The sequence below is a fragment of the Staurois parvus genome, unplaced genomic scaffold (genome assembly GCF_062004578.1).
Source record: "Staurois parvus isolate SC_StPar_1 unplaced genomic scaffold, SC_StPar_1.0 ptg000202l, whole genome shotgun sequence".
Classification (NCBI taxonomy): Eukaryota; Metazoa; Chordata; class Amphibia; order Anura; family Ranidae; genus Staurois; species Staurois parvus.
Window position 1 is genome coordinate 1,672,920 of NW_028317998.1, and position 19,156 is coordinate 1,692,075.

At 41.7% G+C, this 19,156-nt stretch overlaps 1 protein-coding gene across 1 annotated transcript in view; it reads left to right on the forward strand.

Annotated features, from left to right (window-relative positions):
- AMMECR1 (AMMECR nuclear protein 1) overlaps nucleotides 1-19,156 on the forward strand; it is a 218,086-nt gene that overhangs the window by 126,746 nt on the left and 72,184 nt on the right. Inside the window, exon 3 of the mRNA XM_089678269.1 lies at nucleotides 4,907-5,017. Within this exon, the coding sequence (XP_089534395.1) occupies nucleotides 4,907-5,017 (111 nt within the window). The remainder of the gene's footprint in view (nucleotides 1-4,906; nucleotides 5,018-19,156) is intronic.

The following is a 19,156-nucleotide window of genomic DNA, read 5'->3' on the forward strand; positions in this document are numbered from 1 at the left end:
CTGATACTTCGCTCAAAGACACTGTTCTGATTGATCTTTTACCGTTTGTGAATAAATAAGCAGCGCTGATTGTTCATTCATAATAAGGATAGATCTCTCAGCTTAGAGAGAAGTGGGGCTCTGTGCTGGCTGTACCTTCTCCCACAGGAACACCTAATATTTGGGCTTCAAAATGGGTGAAGCTACAGCCAGCATTAAGATATGCTTTTTGGGGACAGTGGGGTCACTGATAAAAAGTAGATAAAATTATAAAACAATTCAAATGCAGAGTTTTTTTTAACCTATTCAAGCCTGGATACTTTCACCCCCTTCCAGCCCAGGCCAAGTTTCACCTTTCAGCACTCACGCTGAATGACAGTTACTGAAAAATTTAGAAAAACATTTTTGCTTGATTTTTGTTATAGAAGTTTGCTATTAAATAATCTTATAAATATAGGCCAAAATGCATTCTGCTACATTTTGGGGAGAAAAATAACCCAAACCAGTTATTATTCTGTGTGAAAGCTATAGTCCGCAATCTGAGATATATATCTAAAAAGTGATCAGTTGAGACCATACAATGCCTTACACTAGCACATGGGGTATTGCGATGATCAGGACGCTGGTATAGGGCGGGGGGTATGGCGGTGATGTGAGCCACGCAGTAACCGCTGATATGAGCTGATGTACAGGTGCCTTAGCCCGCATCGACGCTGCTTCCCTTTTTCACAACACCTTAATCAGCATTTTCTGTTAGACTACTTGGAACCCGTTTAACAATATTTTAATAAAGCAAAGGTCCAGTAGTATAACAATTGTGGCATGTTTTGTCATATTTGTGCAACTGCTTGTCAAACAATTTTTAGGCAAAAACAATACACTAAAATCAATTTTAGTGCACACAAACACAATATAATATCCATTTTTTTGTAAAATCGACAATGGACTTGTGCGGTATAAATGGATACCAAACATGTCTAGGCTAAATATTGCACCTGTGAAATGGTGAAAAACTAAGTTACCAAGATTGTACATGAGCAATGCTTTAAAAGCCTTTACAGGTTATCAATTGATATGGCCTTAGAATTATTGCTTTGACTCCAAATTTCATGGTGATACCTCACGTGTTGTGCAATTGCTATTTATATGTGCTACCCTGTTTTTTGCATTTGTGTGTGTACTCGCTGGGTGACCACAGTGCTTTTAATTTTTTTTATTGTAATTAATTTTCCTTAAACACCTTTCTTTAACGTTGCTTACCTGGGGAAGAGATGGCAGCAGGATGTGATATTGGAAGAAGGCAAGCTGCCAGAGACAGTGCGATGCTTTGGGCAATATATATCTGAGAAACCTTGGGTTCTGCTATTCATGTGGATGTTACCTTGGCACTTGCCACCTACCTAAACATTGTTGCTGACCAAGTACACTCCTTCATGAAGACCATATTTCATGGTGTCAGTGGCCTCTTTCAGCAAGATAATGCACCCTGGTACACTGTAGAATGGTTTGAGGAACATGGCAATTAGTTTGAAGTGTTGACCTCCAAATTCTCCAGATCTCAATCCTATTAAGCGTCTGGTCTGTGCTGGAAAAACAAGTCCGATCCATGCAGACCTCTCCTGGAGACTTGGATGATTTAAAGGATCTGCTACGGATGTCTTTGTGACAGATACTACAGCATAACGTCTAGTGGTGTCCATGCCTCAATGGGTCAGGGCTGTTTTGGTATAAGGGGGACCTACTCAATATTAGGTGAGTGGTCATAAAGTTATTGTTGAGCAATGTATATCGAAAACTAATCAATTTGGTAAAACATTTTTAATCTCCTAGATTGTAAGCTCGAAGGAGCAGGGCCCTCGAACCCCTCGTGTATCACATTGTATTGTTGTACTGTCGCATGTTCTGTCTCCCTTTTGTAATGTACAGCGCTGAGCGAACTGTTGGCGCTTTATAAATACTGTATAATAATAAGAATTGCATGCTGACCAGGAAGGGGGATGGAAATGGAAGGTATATGAGAACTTTGACGTTCAACTATAAGCAAACTGTCTTAAACGTTTGCTGCAAACAGTGGCCATCATTTGTTCTGGAGCATAAACATGTAAGCGCAGTCTGAGTTTGCTCCATTGTTTACATTTTAGATAAAATCAGACTACAGGCGTACCTCGGTTTACGAACGCCTCAGTTAACGTAATTTTCCTTTTACGACTGAAAATCTATTGAATAATGCCTCTGTTAACAAATTTTTTTTGCAATACGAACGGATTAATTGGTTTTCAGTGCATTTACAAATTTTTTTTTTTAGCATGTCCCCTGTACAGTACTATGCCTTTAAAGTGTATTTTATACTTGTCTAAGACATAAGTGTCTTTATAAATAGTTTTGAACAGATAAGATTTTTTTTTTTTCTTTTTTCTGACCTCTGGAACGGCTTAATTGGGTTTTCAATTCGATTTTTTTTTTCTTTTTTTTTTTCTTTTTTCATAATACGAATGGATTAATTGGTTTTCAATGCAGTAATGAATACATTTTTAATAATGTCCCTGTACAGTATTTATGCCTTTAAAGTGCACCTTTTATAAAGAGTTTTGAACGGAAGACTTTTTTTTTTTTTTTTCTTTTTTTTTTTCTTTTTTTTTTCTAACCTCCGGAACGGAATAATTGGTTTTCACTGGATTGCTATGGAAAACCGCGTTTTGGCTTACGAATTTTTTGCAATACGAAAAGTCCCGCAGAACGCATTATATTTGTAAACCTAGTTTCACCTGTATATCTAAAATAGAAGGGTGTTAACACCCAGGACTATTCCTGAGATAAAGTGCTTGAAATTGAGTTTAACGGTGGAGCTAAAGATTGTCTGTAAGGATGGATCATCTTTGCAAAGGATCCAGTCATCCAATAATTGAAACATAAATTTTATTTTGATGTTAGGCCCCTTCCACATGGGATAGGCTCCATTGACGCTGTCCACTGAACAAATTTATGGCTGGTCCGTGTCCACTCCACTTTTTGCAGAGTGGACACGGACACAGTCCACTCTCTATGGGCAATCTGATGTAAATGGACCACCTGTCTGTTTACACCTGATATCCGATCCGCTAGATCAGGGGTCTCCAAACTTTCTATACAAAGGGTCTGTTTACTGTCCTTCAGACTTTAGAGGGGCCAGACTGTCCATTGGGAGTAGAAAAGGTCTCGACATCAGTTGGGAAAAAAATGCCCCATCATTGATGTCAGTGGGAGGAATTGTGCCGCATCATTCGTGTCATTGGAAGAAATTGTTTACCATCGTTGGTGTCATTGGAAAGAATTGTGCCCCTTCATTGGTTTCAGTTGGAGGAGTTGTACCCCATTGTTTGTATCAGTGGATGGCATGGTGCCCCAAGGGTTGGGTAAAAGTAAGCAAAGTGCTGCATCTGGCCCCCAGGCCACAGTTTGGAGACCACTGCGCTAGACGGATGAGGAACAGATCCCCATCTGTCTGTTTTTAGCAGATAGGATTGGATGTAGGCAGGTGTAAATGAACACGACCGTTTTACCTTTGCCATTCCATAGAGGAGACTTGAGGGTTCGATCGGGTCTGTCTGTAAAACGGACAGGACACCTGGTGTGAAAGGGGCCTTATTATGAAAAGGCTGCTCAAAGAACAGCTCCTGAAAATTCAGTTTAGTAAATCAATATTTTATCTGTGAAAGCAAGCTACTGTTTTTGTTTCTTAAAGCAGTACAGTAGTAAGCTTTCACACAAAAAAAAAAAAAAAAATCATCCAGCAAGGTAATGTGTGCATCGCATATTAGCACATTATGAGATACTTACCTTAGAATGAAGCCCTCCAGCAGCACATGGTCACCACTGACAGGATGTCTATCTTCATCTAGTCTTTCTTGCTGGTTGCGGGTATACCAATTTAATAAGTTTTAATAAGGGGTATCAGAGTAAAGGGGGCTGAATACAAATGCATGCCACGCTTTTCAGGTATTTGTAAAATATTTTGAAAATCATTTATCATTTTCCTTCCACTTCACAATTTATGTGCCACTTTGTGGTGGTCTATCACATAAAATTCCAATAAAATACATTTATGTTTTTGGTTGTAATATGACATAAGACTAGGATGGTCCCTCCCCTCCTTTCCCCTCCTTTCCCCTCCTTTCCCCTCCTTTCCCCTCCTTTCCCCTCCCTTCCCCTCCCTTCCCCTCCTTTCCCCTCCCTTTCCCCTCCCTTTCCCCTCCCTTTCCCCTCCCTTTCCCCTCCCTTTCCCCTCCCTTTCCCCTCCCTTTCCCCTCCCTTTCCCCTCCCTTTCCCCTCCCTTTCCCCTCCCTTTCCCCTCCCTCTCCCCTCCCCCTCCCCTCCCTCTCCCCTCCTCTCCTCTCCCCTCCCCTCCTCTCCTCTCCCCTCCCCTCCTCTCCCCTCCCCTCCCCTCCTTTCCTTTCCCCTCCCCTCACCTCCCCTCCCCTCCCCTCCCCTCCCCTCCCCTCCTCTCCCCTCCCCTCCCCTCCTCTCCCCTCCCCTCCCCTCCTCTCCCCTCCTCTCCCCTCCCCTCCCCTCCTCTCCCCTCCCCTCCCCTCCTCTCCCCTCCCCTCCTCTCCCCTCCCCTCCCCTCCTCTCCCCTCCTTTCCTTTCCTCTCCCCTCCCCTCCCCTCCTCTCCCTTCCCCTCCCCTCCCTTCCCCTCCCCTCCCTTCCCCCTCAGGACTGCCAAATGCAAATTTTTACATATAGCCATTAATCATTTTTATTGAATACATAGGTTAACTAAAGATTATATTTGGTATTTGCTGAAAGAGCTATTTTAACGTGGGGTATAATCATTGAGATCTGGCATTATGTACCAAACATTACTAACGTATTCAGGTAAACTGTCTTGTTTGTACAATCTAATGGTATGTGTATGTTCTTTATATATGTCTGCTTTTTTTTTTTTGCAAGCCCCCTGTTTGTGACATGGAAGATAGGACGGGACAAAAGATTGCGTGGATGCATAGGAACCTTTTCTGCCATGAACCTGCATTCTGGTCTCAGGGAGTACACACTTACCAGGTAATTTTAACTTATTGCACTACTAGCTTTTTTTTTTTGTTTTTTGGTTTTGGTTTTTTTTTACAATTTTTGCTAGCTTTGTTGTAATGTAGTTATGTATTTTCTCCATTGTTTGGGTTTGGCCTTGCTGGGCAAACCTGGCACGCTTCAATCAGGAACTTGCTACTAAGTACAGAAAACTTTCTTTGGCTTCCCAGACCATGATATTTTCAACAGTTGATTTTTTTTTTTTTTATGTACATCAATTTTGTAATCCTATTTATACATGCAGAACATATGCAGCCCTCATGTACTCATTTACCACTATAAATGTGTCTTGGTTATCTGCAATAGCATAACTGCGAATACCCGCAGGATACTTATGATTAGCATCTTTTATAGGTATCACAAGTATACATTACATCCTATAGAGATCTTAGACTAGAGTGTGTCTATGGGAATGTTTGACCATTCTTCCAGAAGTGCATTTGTGAGGTCAGGCACTGATGTCAGATGAGAAGGCCTGGCTTGTAGTCTTCACTCTAATTCATCCCAAAGGTGTTCTATCAGGTTGAGGTCAGGACTCGCTCATCCATGTCTTTATGGACCTTGCTTTGTGCACTGGTGCGCAGTCATGTTGGAACAGGAAGGGGCCATCTCCAAACTGTTCCCACAAACTTGGGAGCATGAAATTGTCCAAAATGTCTTGGTATGCTGACGCCTTAAAAGTTCCCTTCACTGGAACTAAGGGGCCAAGCCCAACCCTTGAAAAACAACCCCACACCATAATCCCCCTCCACCAAACTTTACACTTGGCACAGTGCAGTCAGGCAAGTACCTTTCTCCTGGCGACCACCAAACCCAGACATGTCCATTGGATTGCAAGTAAGAGAAGCGTAATTCTTCAATCCAGAGAACGCATCTTCACTGCTCTAGAGTCCACTGGTGGTGTGTTTTATACCACTGCATATGATGCTTTTCATTGCACTTGGTGATGTAAGGCTTGGATGCAGCTGCTCGGCCATGGAAACTCATTCCATGAAGCTCTCTACGCACTGTTGTGCTAATCTAAAGGCCACATGAAGTTTGGAGTTCTTTAGCTATTGACTCTGCAGACAGTTGGTGACTTCTGCTCACTGTGCGCTTCGGCATGCACTGACCCTGCTCTGCCATTTTACATGGCCTACTATTTCGTGGCTGAATTGCTGCTGTTCCCAATTGCTTCAACTTTGTTATAATACCACTAACAACTGACCGTGGAATATATAGTAGCAAGGAAATTTCACGAATGGACTTATTGCGGAAGTGGCAACCTATCACGGTACCACGCTTGAATTCACTGAGCTCCTGAGAGTGACCCATTCTTTAGCAAATGTTTGTAGAAGCAGTCTGCATGCCTAGTTGCTTGATTTTATACACCTGTGACCATGGAGGTGATTGGAATGCCTGAAGCCAATGATTTGGAGGAGTGTCCCAATACTTTTGGAAATATAGTGTGTTGCGCACGCTAACTGAAATGTATTTAATACTTCCTACAAAATCCTTTGTTGGTAATGACAGCTTCAAGATGCCTCCTGTGTAGATAAACTAGTTGTGTGCATAGCGCAGGTGTGATTTTGACCCATTCTTCCACACAGTTTTCAAATCTTGAAGGTTTCCGTGGGCCTCTTCTATAAACTCTTATCTTTAGTTCCTTCCATAGATTTTCTATTAGATTCAAGTCAGGCGATTGGCTGGGCCATTCTAGCAGCCTTATTTTCTTTCTTTGAAACTTGTCTTGCTGAAATGTCCACCCTTGTTTCATCTTCATCATCCTGGTAGATGGTAGCAGATTTTTATCAAGAATGTCTTGGTACGTTGGTTGGTTTGGTGGGAGGGAAGCAAGTTGCTCTCCATCTGCTGGTGTATCACCCCGGATTCCACTGTGGTGCAATCCGAATGTCCCTAAGCTACTAAACCATCCTGGTTCCGGGTGGTGGAGTTGTCTTGGGGTCACTCACCTCTCCCACGTTTTTGTTGATGGGCGTTTTTCTGTCCTTTGAGAATTTAAAAACTCGTTATGGAGTAATTAATACATTTTTCTACAAATATTTATTACTATGGCATGCTTTACGAGTTCAGTTTGATACTTTAGCCCTTGAACTTTCCATTCGCCCCTTGAGGGGCTGATGTTAGACCCTGATGTGGTGAAGCTGGTTACTACGTTTTATGCCCGCCTCCAGGTGGCCGGGACTAACTCCTTTCAAATTGCTCTTTGTAAGTGGGAGGCGATTCTTCCCTGGCTCCCTGGGGAGGGTTGGAAGGAGGTGGAGGTCTGTTTTCAAGATCTTATTGGTACTGCTGATAGGTTTATTAAATTTAAATTCATACATCATCGTATGGGCTTTGGATCGGCGTCCTCGTGTCCCCATTGTGGCCTCGAGGGTTTTTTTTGGTTTTGGATCCCCTTTTCTGTATTATGTAGCCTTATTCTTTGTTTTTTGGTTGAACTCCTGTTATTTGTCTCTTCCTTGTTCTGTTTGGGTTTCATAAATGCAAAATAAACACCTTTTTAAAAAAAAGAATGTCTTGGTACATTTTTCCATTTATCCTTCCTCCAATGATATAAATTTTTCCAGTACTGTATGCTGAAATACAGCCCCACACCATGATGTTCTCACCTCCAAACTTCACTGTTGGTATGGTGTTTTTGGGGTGATGTGCAGTGCCATTTGACCTCCAAATATGGTATGTATTATGGCATCCAAAGAGTTCAATTTTGGTCTCATCCGACTAGACTATATTCTCCCAATATTTCACAGGCTTGTCTACATGTTGTGCAGCAAACTTTAAATGAGCTTCAGCATGCTTTTTCTTCAGCAATGGAGTCTTGCAAGCTGAGCGTGCATACAGGCCATGGCGGTTGAGTGCATTACTTAGTGTCTTCTTTGAAACAATTGTAACTCCTTATTCCAGATCTTTCTGAAGCTCTCTACAAGTGGTCCTTGGCTCTTGGGCAACTCTTCTGATATTTCTTTTCACTCCATCAGAAATCTTGTGAGGAGCACCTGGTTGTGGCCTGTTTATGGTGAAATAATGTTCTTTCCACTTCCAGATTATGGCCCCAACAGTACTCGCTGGAACATTCAGAAGTTTAGAAATCCTTCTGTAACCAATGCCATCGGTATGTTTTGCAACAATAAGGTTGTGAAGGTCTTGAACGAGCTTGTTGCTTTTACCCATCGTGAGCTGTTTCTTCTATGACACCTTGGTAATGAGACTCCTTTTTATAGGCCATCAGTTGAGACTGAACCAGCTGATATTAATTTACACTGACAAGGGGCAGGATTGCTTTCTAACTGATAGATTTCAGCTGTTGTCTTGGCTTTCCATGCTTTTTTGCACCTCCCTTTCTTCATGTTCAATTTTTTTTCCGTTTCATTCCATTTTATTACACTTAAATTACTTTCTGAACTTATTTGTTTTTGTTTTTTTTTTTTGTATGGATCGCATGGGCTGTTACCGACATGTGGTGAAAATTTAATGTCAATGGCACCTTTAGAAATATATTTACCTAGAAAAATGGTGACGTGTTTAATACTTATTTTACCTGCTGTATAATTTTTTTTTTTTTTTTAACCATCTCCCTTGTGATGGTGCTTAGGGAGTGACAGGTACTCATAATAGGCAAAAGGATTAAAAAGACTTGTTTACTTCTGCAACTTTGTCTTCTGAATCCTGAGGTGGTCACAGGTGATTACATGTGGATTTGTTCCTTCTAGATGAGATTGCATAATGCAAGTTTTAAGCTATGCTGATGCACCAGAATCTTTATTCTGATAGAAAATATATTGCATGTAAAGTTTCCGATTGTTCACCATCAGCTAAATATAAGCAAAAGTTTAAGTTACTTGTTTACCTAAAGCAATGAAATGTCAATTTATAGCTGAGATAAACTGGCATGAACGGTCACCCCTAATAACCTTGGTAAGGGAAAGTTTGATGGTCAGATGGAATAGCCATTTCTGAGTACTACGTTCTACACTGCTCAAAAAAAATGAAAGCAACACTTTTTAATCAAGGTATAGCATCAAGTCAATTAAACTCCTGGGATATTGATCTGGTCAGTTAATTATTAGAGGGGGTTGTTAATCAGTTTCAGCTGCTTTGGTGTTAATGAAATTAACAGGTGTACTAGATGGGCAACAGTGAGACTACCCCCAAAATAAGTAATGGTTTTACAGGTGGAGGCCACTGACATTTTTCCCTTCTTGTCTTTTCTGACTGTTTTTTGCTAGTTTTTGCATTTGGCTAGGGTCAGTGTCATTACTGGTAGCATGAGGCGATATCTGGACCCGTACAGTCTCAAGAACATGGAGGGGATTCCAGGAGACAGGCAGTTACTCTAGGAGAGCTGGTCAGGGCTGTAGAAGGTCTTTAACCCATCAGCAGGACCGCTATCTGCTCCATTTTGCAAAGAGGAACAGGATGCACACTGCCAGAGCCCTACAAAATGACCTCCAGCAGGCCACTGGCATTGAATGTCTCTGACCAAACAATCAGAAACCGATTTCATTAGAGTGGCCTGATGGTCCGATGTCCTCTAGTGGGCCCTGTGCTCACTGCCCGACACCATAGAGCTCGATTGGCATTTGCCATTGAATACCAGAATTGGCTGTTCCACCACTGGCGCCCTGTGCTTTTCATAGATGAGAGCAGGTTCACTCTGAGCACATGTGACAGACGTGAAAGGGTCTGGAGAAGCCGCGGAAAATGTTATGCTGCCTTTAACATCGTTCAGAATGACCGTTTTGTTGGTGGATAAGTGATGGTCTGGGGAGGCATATCCATGGAGGGACACACAGATCTCTGAAGGCTAAACAATGGCACCCTGACTGCCATTAGGTATCGGGATGTAATCCTTGGACCCATTGTCAGACTCTACGCTGGTGCAGTGTGTCCTGGGTTCCTCCTCGTGCATGACAATGCCTGGCCTCATGTGGCGGAAGTATGCAGGCAGTTCCTGGAGGATTTAGGCATTGATACCATTGAATGACCCCCCCCTCGCCTGACCTAAATCCAATCGAACACCTCTGGGATATCATGTTTTGGTCCATCCGACACCGCCAGGTTGCACCTCAGACTGTCCAGGAGCTCAATGATGCCCTGGTCCAGATCTGGTAGGAAATACCCCAGGACACCATCGTCTCATTTACCATGCCCCAACATTGTCAGGCATGCATACAAGCACGTGGAGGCCATACAAACTACTGAATACCATTTTGAGTTGCTGCAATTAAATTTTAGCAAAATGGATTAGGCTGCTGCATAATTTTTTCACTTTGATTTTCAGGGTGTCTTTGAATTCAGTCCTCTGTAGGTTGATCATTTTCATTTCCATCAAACAATGGGGCATCCTTACGTTCCTAACACATTACCCAGTCCAAATCAGTATAGATATCCAGCATGATATTTTTCTCCATTGAGATCTGATGTGTTTTCAAAGTGTTCCTTTAATTTTTTGAGCAGTGTCTGAAAAGTCCAGGTAACTAGAATATGATCTTACAGTGAGGCTAGTGCCTGTGTTGCAAGGGTTGATTGCAAGGTTTTATTGCTCGCTTAGGTCTAGGGGAACAATAGATGATTTACTTACCAGACCTTCCACTCCTGCAGCTTGACTGGTCCCCAGAACCTCATCTCCCTCATGCTCCAGCAATCTTCTCTGCGTGAAGATCAATGCAGGGTCCATAGACCTGCATTGGGCATATGGATGCTGAGGGACAGTCAATCATCAGTGCCATCTGCCAGAGGAGTGGAGGATCAAGTAAAAGCTTCTCCACACTGCAAGGGTTGGTTGATTACACTTTAGTGGTTAGAAGGTATTCGATGCTTTAGTACATTTAAATGGATTTCAGTAACAAAGCAGAATGCCATAAATGAATAAAAGCTGACTGTTGTAAGCACCTCTGTCAAAGTCAATGGTTTGTCTCAACCCTCTAACTGCAGCTTTTGCTGGACAGTTTGATTTGTTAAACGAAGTTGAAATATGACTTTCTTTTTGACAGACTAGCATGGGACTACATGGAGGCCGTTTTGACTGGCCTGGGACTGCCTCGCGTTTTCTGACATTTATCATGTCTCTATATACAACTCCCATGGCTAAAGTGCGAGTTAATGGTCTCTTTTCAGATCCATTTTTGATAGGCAATGGGACCAGACAGGGATGTCAATTATCCCCCCTTCTATTTATTCTTACATTGGAACCTTTGTTGAATTGCATTAAACAGAATGACAGCATCAAGGGGTTTTTGATCAGTGGCAAAATTCAGAAAATAGCGGCCGTGGCTGACGACATATTACTTTTCCTAACAGACCCACGTATCACGTTACCTAATCTGCTACAAGATTTCAAATTGTTTCAGTATTTGGCTAACTTTAAAATCAACTTTTCTAAATCCCAAGCCCTTAATGTCTCATTAACCCAAGATATGATTAGACAAGCGAAATCAAATTTTCCTTTTACCTGGCAGTCTGAGGCTTATTTGGGAATCCAATTACCAACTCCCCTTACAGAACTCTATGCTAAAAACTTCTTACCCCTCTTGCGTAGTATCACCAAAGACCTTCAGACATGGAACAAACCTTGGTTCTCCTGGTTTGGTAGAGCAGCTATCCTCAAGATGAACGTGCTCCCTAGAATATTGTATCTACTGCAAACGATACCAATTAAATTACCGAATTCCTTCTTTAAATCCTATAAAACGCTCTGTACCTCTTTTCTTTGGTATAATAAACGCCCAAGAATTAGCTTTGCCTAACGTACCATGCCCAAGAAGAGTGGAGGTATTGGATTACCTGATATTACCCGCTACTACAGGTCTTGTCACCTAGCAAGAATAGTATATTGGACTACGAACCACAATCGTAAGGCTTGGGTTGGTGTGGCGACTGAGTTCTCGAAGATACCGCTTGCCACTTCCCCTTGGCTGAAAATCTCTCACATTCCTTCTGAGTTCTGGGAACACCCTCTCATAGGCCCCACTTTATTCTGTTGCCATCAGTTAATCCAGAAAAAAGAGCCCTCTTCCTCACCGGGCCCTCTAACTCAGATTAAAATCAATCCGGACTTTCTACCAGGTATGTCTCAAGCCTTTCTCGCCGGATATAACCATGCAGATAATCTGAAAGTACATCAACTTTTTAAAGAAACAAAGTTCTTAGAGACGACATTACAAAGACATGGCCATCCCTGATCCTGACGCCATGGATGTATAGACAACTCCACCACTTTATACAAAGCTCCCCACATCTAAAAGATTATTCAAGGCCACTTACCCCATTTGAGAAACTTTGCTTTACAGACTTCTCCCAGAGACATGTTATATCTAAGCTCTACTCCTATCTTGAAAACACCAACACCATTACATTTCAATCTCGGAAGGACTGTGAGGCCTGGTTACTCGACCTACAACTTCCATTATCGCCAGAGGACTGGGACCACATTTATGAACACATGCTTAAAGGTTCCATATGTGTCTCTACGCAAGAAAACAACTATAAATTATATTCCAGATGGTACAGAGTTCTGTCCCTGCTTCATAAATTTGATCCTAACATTTCGGATTTATGCTGGAGATGTCACCGGGCAACAGGTACACTCCTACATATATGGTGGGATTGTCCGCTGCTACAGCCCTTCTGGGGAAAAGTTCGAGACATAATCACACAAGTAACTACATACACCCTAGACCTCTCCCCCGCACAATTTTTGCTCCATTCCTTTTAGGACTTATCGTAAGTCGCTTGCCTTGCATATGATAAACATGGCAAAACAGTGTATTCCTGTCCACTGGCGATCAGAACATGTCCCCACTGTGCAAGTGTGGTTTCTTAGGGTCATCAGGATTGCGGAGATGGAGGAACTGATTTCAGTGGCAAGGGAACACCCCGAGAGATTCAGGAAGACTCGGGCTTGTTGGAATAATTTCCAAACTACTAATATTTATCGCATTTCAATGAATGAGATTTGGTGGCACGGAATACCTTTAAGGCTTTTACCTCAGGAATTACACCATGGATTGAGTCTAACCGGACTGTATCTTAAATCAGATGTAGAGTCTGTTAGTTTGACCAATATCTAATGATGTGATTGGTTTAGCTGCAATTATCTAATCATTGACCACGACCTATCTATTTATCTCACACCTTTTTCATACCCTAACTAATCATATCTTCCATAAGGAACAGAGCATCTATTCACATACAGGTGTGACTATTCTTTACAAAAAGTAAGCTACATTTTCCAGATACGGACGCATATGACATACACGCCTTCAGATGATATTTCTGCCTTGCGCTTCATTGTCCTGTTATCTGAGAACTCCCTACCCAGTGGATCATTGTCCATAATACTTATCTAGTTTACCTACTATAATCATTATATCTGCTGGTTTGTATTATTCATTTGTTATATTATGATATTTTGCCTCGAGATGAATCGCACTTTAAACAAACATCTTATAACCCATCTGCGTTACGGGAGTACATGCAAGATGTCTATGCGCGGTCTGTGCTGCGTATCTGTATATGACTTGATATGCCTTTCATATTTCAATAAAATACTTATTTGGAAAGAAATGACTTACTGGCTAGGTCACCACTTAAAGATAAAGGGAGAGGAAAATGGCCTAAAAATTAATGCAGCCATTAATCTAAGAATTGGTAAGCTGTGATATATTACATTTTTGTATCTACAAGTCCACACCAGGGGTGGACTGACCATTCTGCCCGGGGTCAGTAGGGGGCCCCATGAGATTCCCCTGGTACCTTTCATAGGCTTTTTTGGGTGTGGTTTGAATGTGGGCGAGGACACGGGCCCCATGAACCCCTATTGCCCCGGGGGCCCCATGAGTTGTCAGTTCGCCCCTGGTCCACACATTGTTCGCGCAAATGCAAATTTCCACAGTTTCCCCAAACTTCATTCCTTGTTTCAAAATCATCCTCTATATAGAGAAACTTGCTGGTAAAGATGGACCTTAACTATATTATAGAAAAGTCATATGTGCTGTTTGCCCAATCTAGAGGTCCACGAAAAGGGATACAGCAAAGGAAGAAGTCAAATTGCATATGCCATTCCAAACTTGATTAAAAACACACATTATATGCAGTTAAGGCTACATTTGCATGGTCATCTGAATTTAATTTGGCTACGTTTTTAGAATACTTTTTTTATTTTTTATTTTTTTTAAGCAGCTTGACTTACACAAAGTAAAGTATTCATGATATTCATACATAACAATTAGCATTTAGTTGCATACAATTTAGCGGTGTTTAGGAAAAGAAGAAAAGTGCTGCATCTAGTGTTGACTTTTAATTCTTATCTGCAGCTAAATGTACATTGCGTTTTGCTGCAGAAAACTAAGCACTAACCCTTTTCTTCCTGAAATGTTAATATTTATTTTGTTTGTTCTCATTCATCCATATGTTGGTGTTCATTCTTTGCAGATGTGGTCTATAAATAGTGAGTTGTCAAAGATGGACATTGACCTTTTGGTAAAGTTGTAAAATTTATCAAGAGAGGTTCTAATTTCCTAATACATCAGCACAAAATAAGCTGTAGTTAGATATTGGGGTGCTGGGCGATGTACCCATCTTCACTTCCTTTGCGCCTCTTCCCCTCAATCTTCTCTTAAGCAGGCACGAGATGGTAAGCATCGGCTTTGCTCTGCTCTCCATTTCAGTTGCACAGTTCCATTTCTTTGCTCAGAAAACTACCCATAAAGAGGAAGAGGAGGTGCATAAGGTACAATATCCCCCCAGGAATGGGGTATTCAATGAAAAAAAGTCTGAAAACACTGACGCACCTAAAAGCACCTGATCGCATTACAAACCACAACTATCTGCAGGAAATAGCTCAACTTTCTCTTACGTACAACGACTGACACAGCCTGCCTTAATAATCCATGACCAAACAGAGTTTTATTGTCCCACCTATGGAATAGAACACTAGGCAGAAAAAAAATTAGGCACCTCCTATGGGCTGACCTCTCTGGGCATAAAACACTTTCTGCTATAGGCAACCCATTCATTCTGCTTAATGTCTGCAGGAGTACGGACCTGATTTTATGCTAGGAATTCTGGGCCCATCGCTTTTTTTTCTTTTTTTCTTTTTCCTGCTGAGATCTTCTATCAACAGTCAGGCTGGATGATGAGTGGATAGACTGCTAGCTTGGTAGGCTGCGACATGCCCCATCCGGGGCCGGGCAGCCAGTGATTTTAAACGTTTTATTGGGGCACATGTGACCAAAAGATTGCGTCTGCCATTTTGGCTGTGGGTGCCCGCCCTTCAGTCACTTCCGTGGGTGCTGTGCCAATGAGCTGGAAGCAGCTCTACTCAGTCCCCATCACTTATGGGTGGGACTGTAGGGACAGGGCTCAGATGGGGGTGCTTTGGAGATCTGTGGCTCAGCCATGTTTCTAATGGGCATTTTCCCTTTTTGTTTCTTTGCTGATTGCGCCTTTGCTGGTACTGTGGGAAATTGGGGCAATTTCTGGTGCTTTACCCTGGGCAGTAGAGCCAGGCGAGCTTTTCAGAGGGAGACTGAAGTGTGTCTGTCCAGGAGCATCTGTGTGCCCTACGAGTTGCAGGTTCAATCCCGGTTGGGTCTGCTCCACCCAACAAAAGAAGAAAAAAAAATTTGCTGGTGTGTGTTTTGTCCCCTGCTGCCTGGGTGCACTGCTCTGCATTGTTCCAATAGTGGCATTCAGTGAGCGTGAACGCAGGACCGCATTCCTGAGTAGATCTCCTGGCCAATGTACTCCAGCTGCTTGTCTCCTCCTGCCATTTGATTGACAAGCCAGTAGTGAGCCACAGCGTGACTGATCTGCTGGACCTGTCCCCAGCCTGTGGTTCTGCAAGGTAATATCCGGGGACTGGGAGCTAAGCTGATGGAGTGCCTGAGGAGAGCGGTGCAGGAGTGAGCAGAAAGTATAGTTAGACAAGGATGAGGCTGCAGAAAGAGGACATTAACTATGCATACACACAGGAGAGGGCTATTGCCTCTACTAGAGTGAAGAGAATTCAAAGGGGACACAGGCTGGAGAGACAGAATTGCTTGAGAAGGTGTCCAGAGAACAGGTTCCAAACAGTTGCTGGTTACTAAAGAACATGCTCTAACCATGCCCCCTTTTAAACCATACCAAATATTCAGCCTTTTGTAGCCATACCCACTGTTTGCCATTGTGCTCGCTGCATTATCCCTCATTCTTGCTATTCCTTTTGATGAAAGTCTAAAGTTGAGTATGGTATGTTATTGTGGTCACGGACACCAATGCTGAGAGTTATTGTAGAATCTAGTTTATAATACAGTTTACTAACTATACCTTTTGTTGATTAGGAATGTGATGTGGACATTTTGTTTTATATAATTGGCAAGCTTTATTTCTTAGAATCATTGCTTGGCACACTAGGCTCCTTAGTATAGATTTCTCAGCACACAGGCAAAGGCATCCACTTTATTCCCCATCCCACCATCTGCATGTGGTGTGTAACACAATGTAAAAAATTTGCAGGGTGACTTGAATACGTTCACAATTGCAGTTTGAGGTATGAGATGTGGGTTTTTTTTGTTTTGTTTTTTTTTTAAATACACTGCATTATATAGTTTCTTTTGGGAATACTCCATGGAGGATTTATAAGGAAGGAATGAAGGAGGAGCACTGATCTGGAGAATCTAGTTATTTCATCAAGCATTGCATGACTCACTGATTGATTTTTTGGGGTCAAAATATCTGGTGAGAGCTTAATATTTTTAAAGGGAAGAAGGAAAAATTTATCACATAAGTGAAGATGTTAGACTTGACTTTAGGGGATTTGCATTCAGTTTTTGGACAAAGCACATGCTTCTTGGGGAGGGGGGGATATCATAGTTTCAAAAGGTTTCTTACACCTGCTTTAGCATGTTACTGTTCACTTTTCCCTACCATATTAAAATATTTTCTTGTAAATTGTATACAGCTTTTCATTGGTTCTGAAAACTAACCCGGTAGTTAACTTTGTTCAAGATATTTGTAACCCTGGACTTTATATCTAATAACTGTGTTTGGTAGAGTACAAAAGAACGTGTACAGCCATCTAGAGAAGAGAATCAGGATTTACATAGCAAGGTCTAATATGCATTAAACATACAAATTGTTTGCAAAACGGCTATTCTTTGGTGTGTTCACTTGCAAATTTTAAAAACACTATTTTATATAAAGTTTAAATAGGTCAGTGGCTAAATAATATTTCTCTTGGCAGCTCAACAAAAAAAAAAATGCAAAGTGTTATTTTGAGTAATGACTGTGGTGCTGTTTGGTTTGGCCAACTTAAAGCTTAACTTGGAAAGCGATATTTGCAATGATTTCCACTGCTGCATGTACTACGGAGATTAGGATGGATGTTAATGGGTGGGGTTAGGACAGGCATAAATGTATATCTTTTAACTGTTGGTTCATTTTCTGAGTGGGGAAAAAAACATGTTTAAGACATTTTTGTTGTATTTTGAGTTAGCTTACCTGCATCTCACTGAATGTCTGTGTGACTGTAAGGAGCAGCCGTACCAAACTGCTTGCATTTACTTAACCCATAACTTTGACTGACATATGTGTGGGTAAGAATATACTAGGGGATCTGCACAGCAACAGGTAAGCACATTTACAGCAGCAGACTTTCCAGTTGCACCCCAAGCTGCCAGTTCAAACGTGTTGTTGAAAAGGGTGCACTATTAGTAAACTTCACTGAATTTTGTGTATGATGCACTTAACCCAGGGACCTATACCTGATTGCCATTTTTATTTTCAAGCCATGTGCTCATAATTCTGAATTAAAATATTTCTTTCTTGTCCATTGGGGAGCCCAGGAGTTCTTCAGATTGTCAGGTTATACTGCTGCCTACGGGGAAAAATGAACACTGCGAAAAAAGCTAGTGAGCACAGAAGAACCCTACCCAAAAAAATCATGCCCCAGTTTTTTTGCTGATGTCTTTTAGGAGAGTTCAGTTCTGCAGTTCCCTTTTATTTGTAGATTTCTTATATCATTAGCTACAGGTAAATTCTTGCTGAATATTATATTTTGCAAGTCTCCAGTCAGCCAACAAGCATAGGTTTTCCCAAGTTATATTGGTGTTCTTGCAATAGCCCAGAATTTTTGGAAGATATTCCAGTTATCTACTGGTACCTTTGGGCCAAATGTAAAATATATTCATGGTCCAGAGCTGAGGCAGTTTTTCTGTTCCTGTCTGCAACCCTGTTGTACCTACAGGCTTATGCCTAGTTAGTTTCCTGTCTTTGATACTGAGAACATTTGCACCAGAAAAAACTTTAACAAAAATGCCTTTTGGTTATGAGCTTGCTTTATACTTTATGTAGTTTACAAGTTTGTCACATGGGGGGAGCCCTCTTTATTCTTACTTGGGCTTACTATGGCAATTAAATCTTTTTTTCCTCCTCCCTAAACTGGTAATAAAGCCCTATTCAAAAGGGCGTGAAAACTCCCCTGAACATTTGGGTTAATGAGAACCCATGGAATTTCCTACCAGTTATTTTCCCTATGCTAGATAGAGAGCCTGGCAAGTATCTTCTACGTGTGCTGATCGTTAAATGTTCTCCTCACAGCTTAAGTAAAAGACAGGCATTGTTACTGATTGGTTCATCTGTAACAGCTCGTATCCAATGAGAATGCAAAGCGTTGCTCTGCTTCCTGTTAGTAGATCAAATCCTACTCTGAAGTTTAAAAGGGTCTACGTGGATCAGTGAATATAACTACAATCCTGCTTAGCAGACTTAAGGGAGTCCTAGTTCAAACCCAGCTTCCAAAACGTTTGATTTCTATTGTAGCTTGTGTTTTGTCAGGCACATCACTGTTCAGCAGCCACCACGTGTTACATCCACAGATTTTCTGGACTCAAGGAGCCGTATAGATGCAGACTACAACAAGTGTAATCAAATTGTGCTTCTGGAGTCTGGTTTTAAACCCACCTCCAGCTGATTACAAAGCTGCTGTGTATTTTGTGAAGTTGTTCCTAAGCAGCACACCTATCCTAATGCAGATGTTTACTATGATCTCAGTGCAGTACTTTCCCGCTTTGCTTCTAAATGATTCTTTCCTGAAATTATCTGTAGCCATTAAGTGTTTTTAGAAGA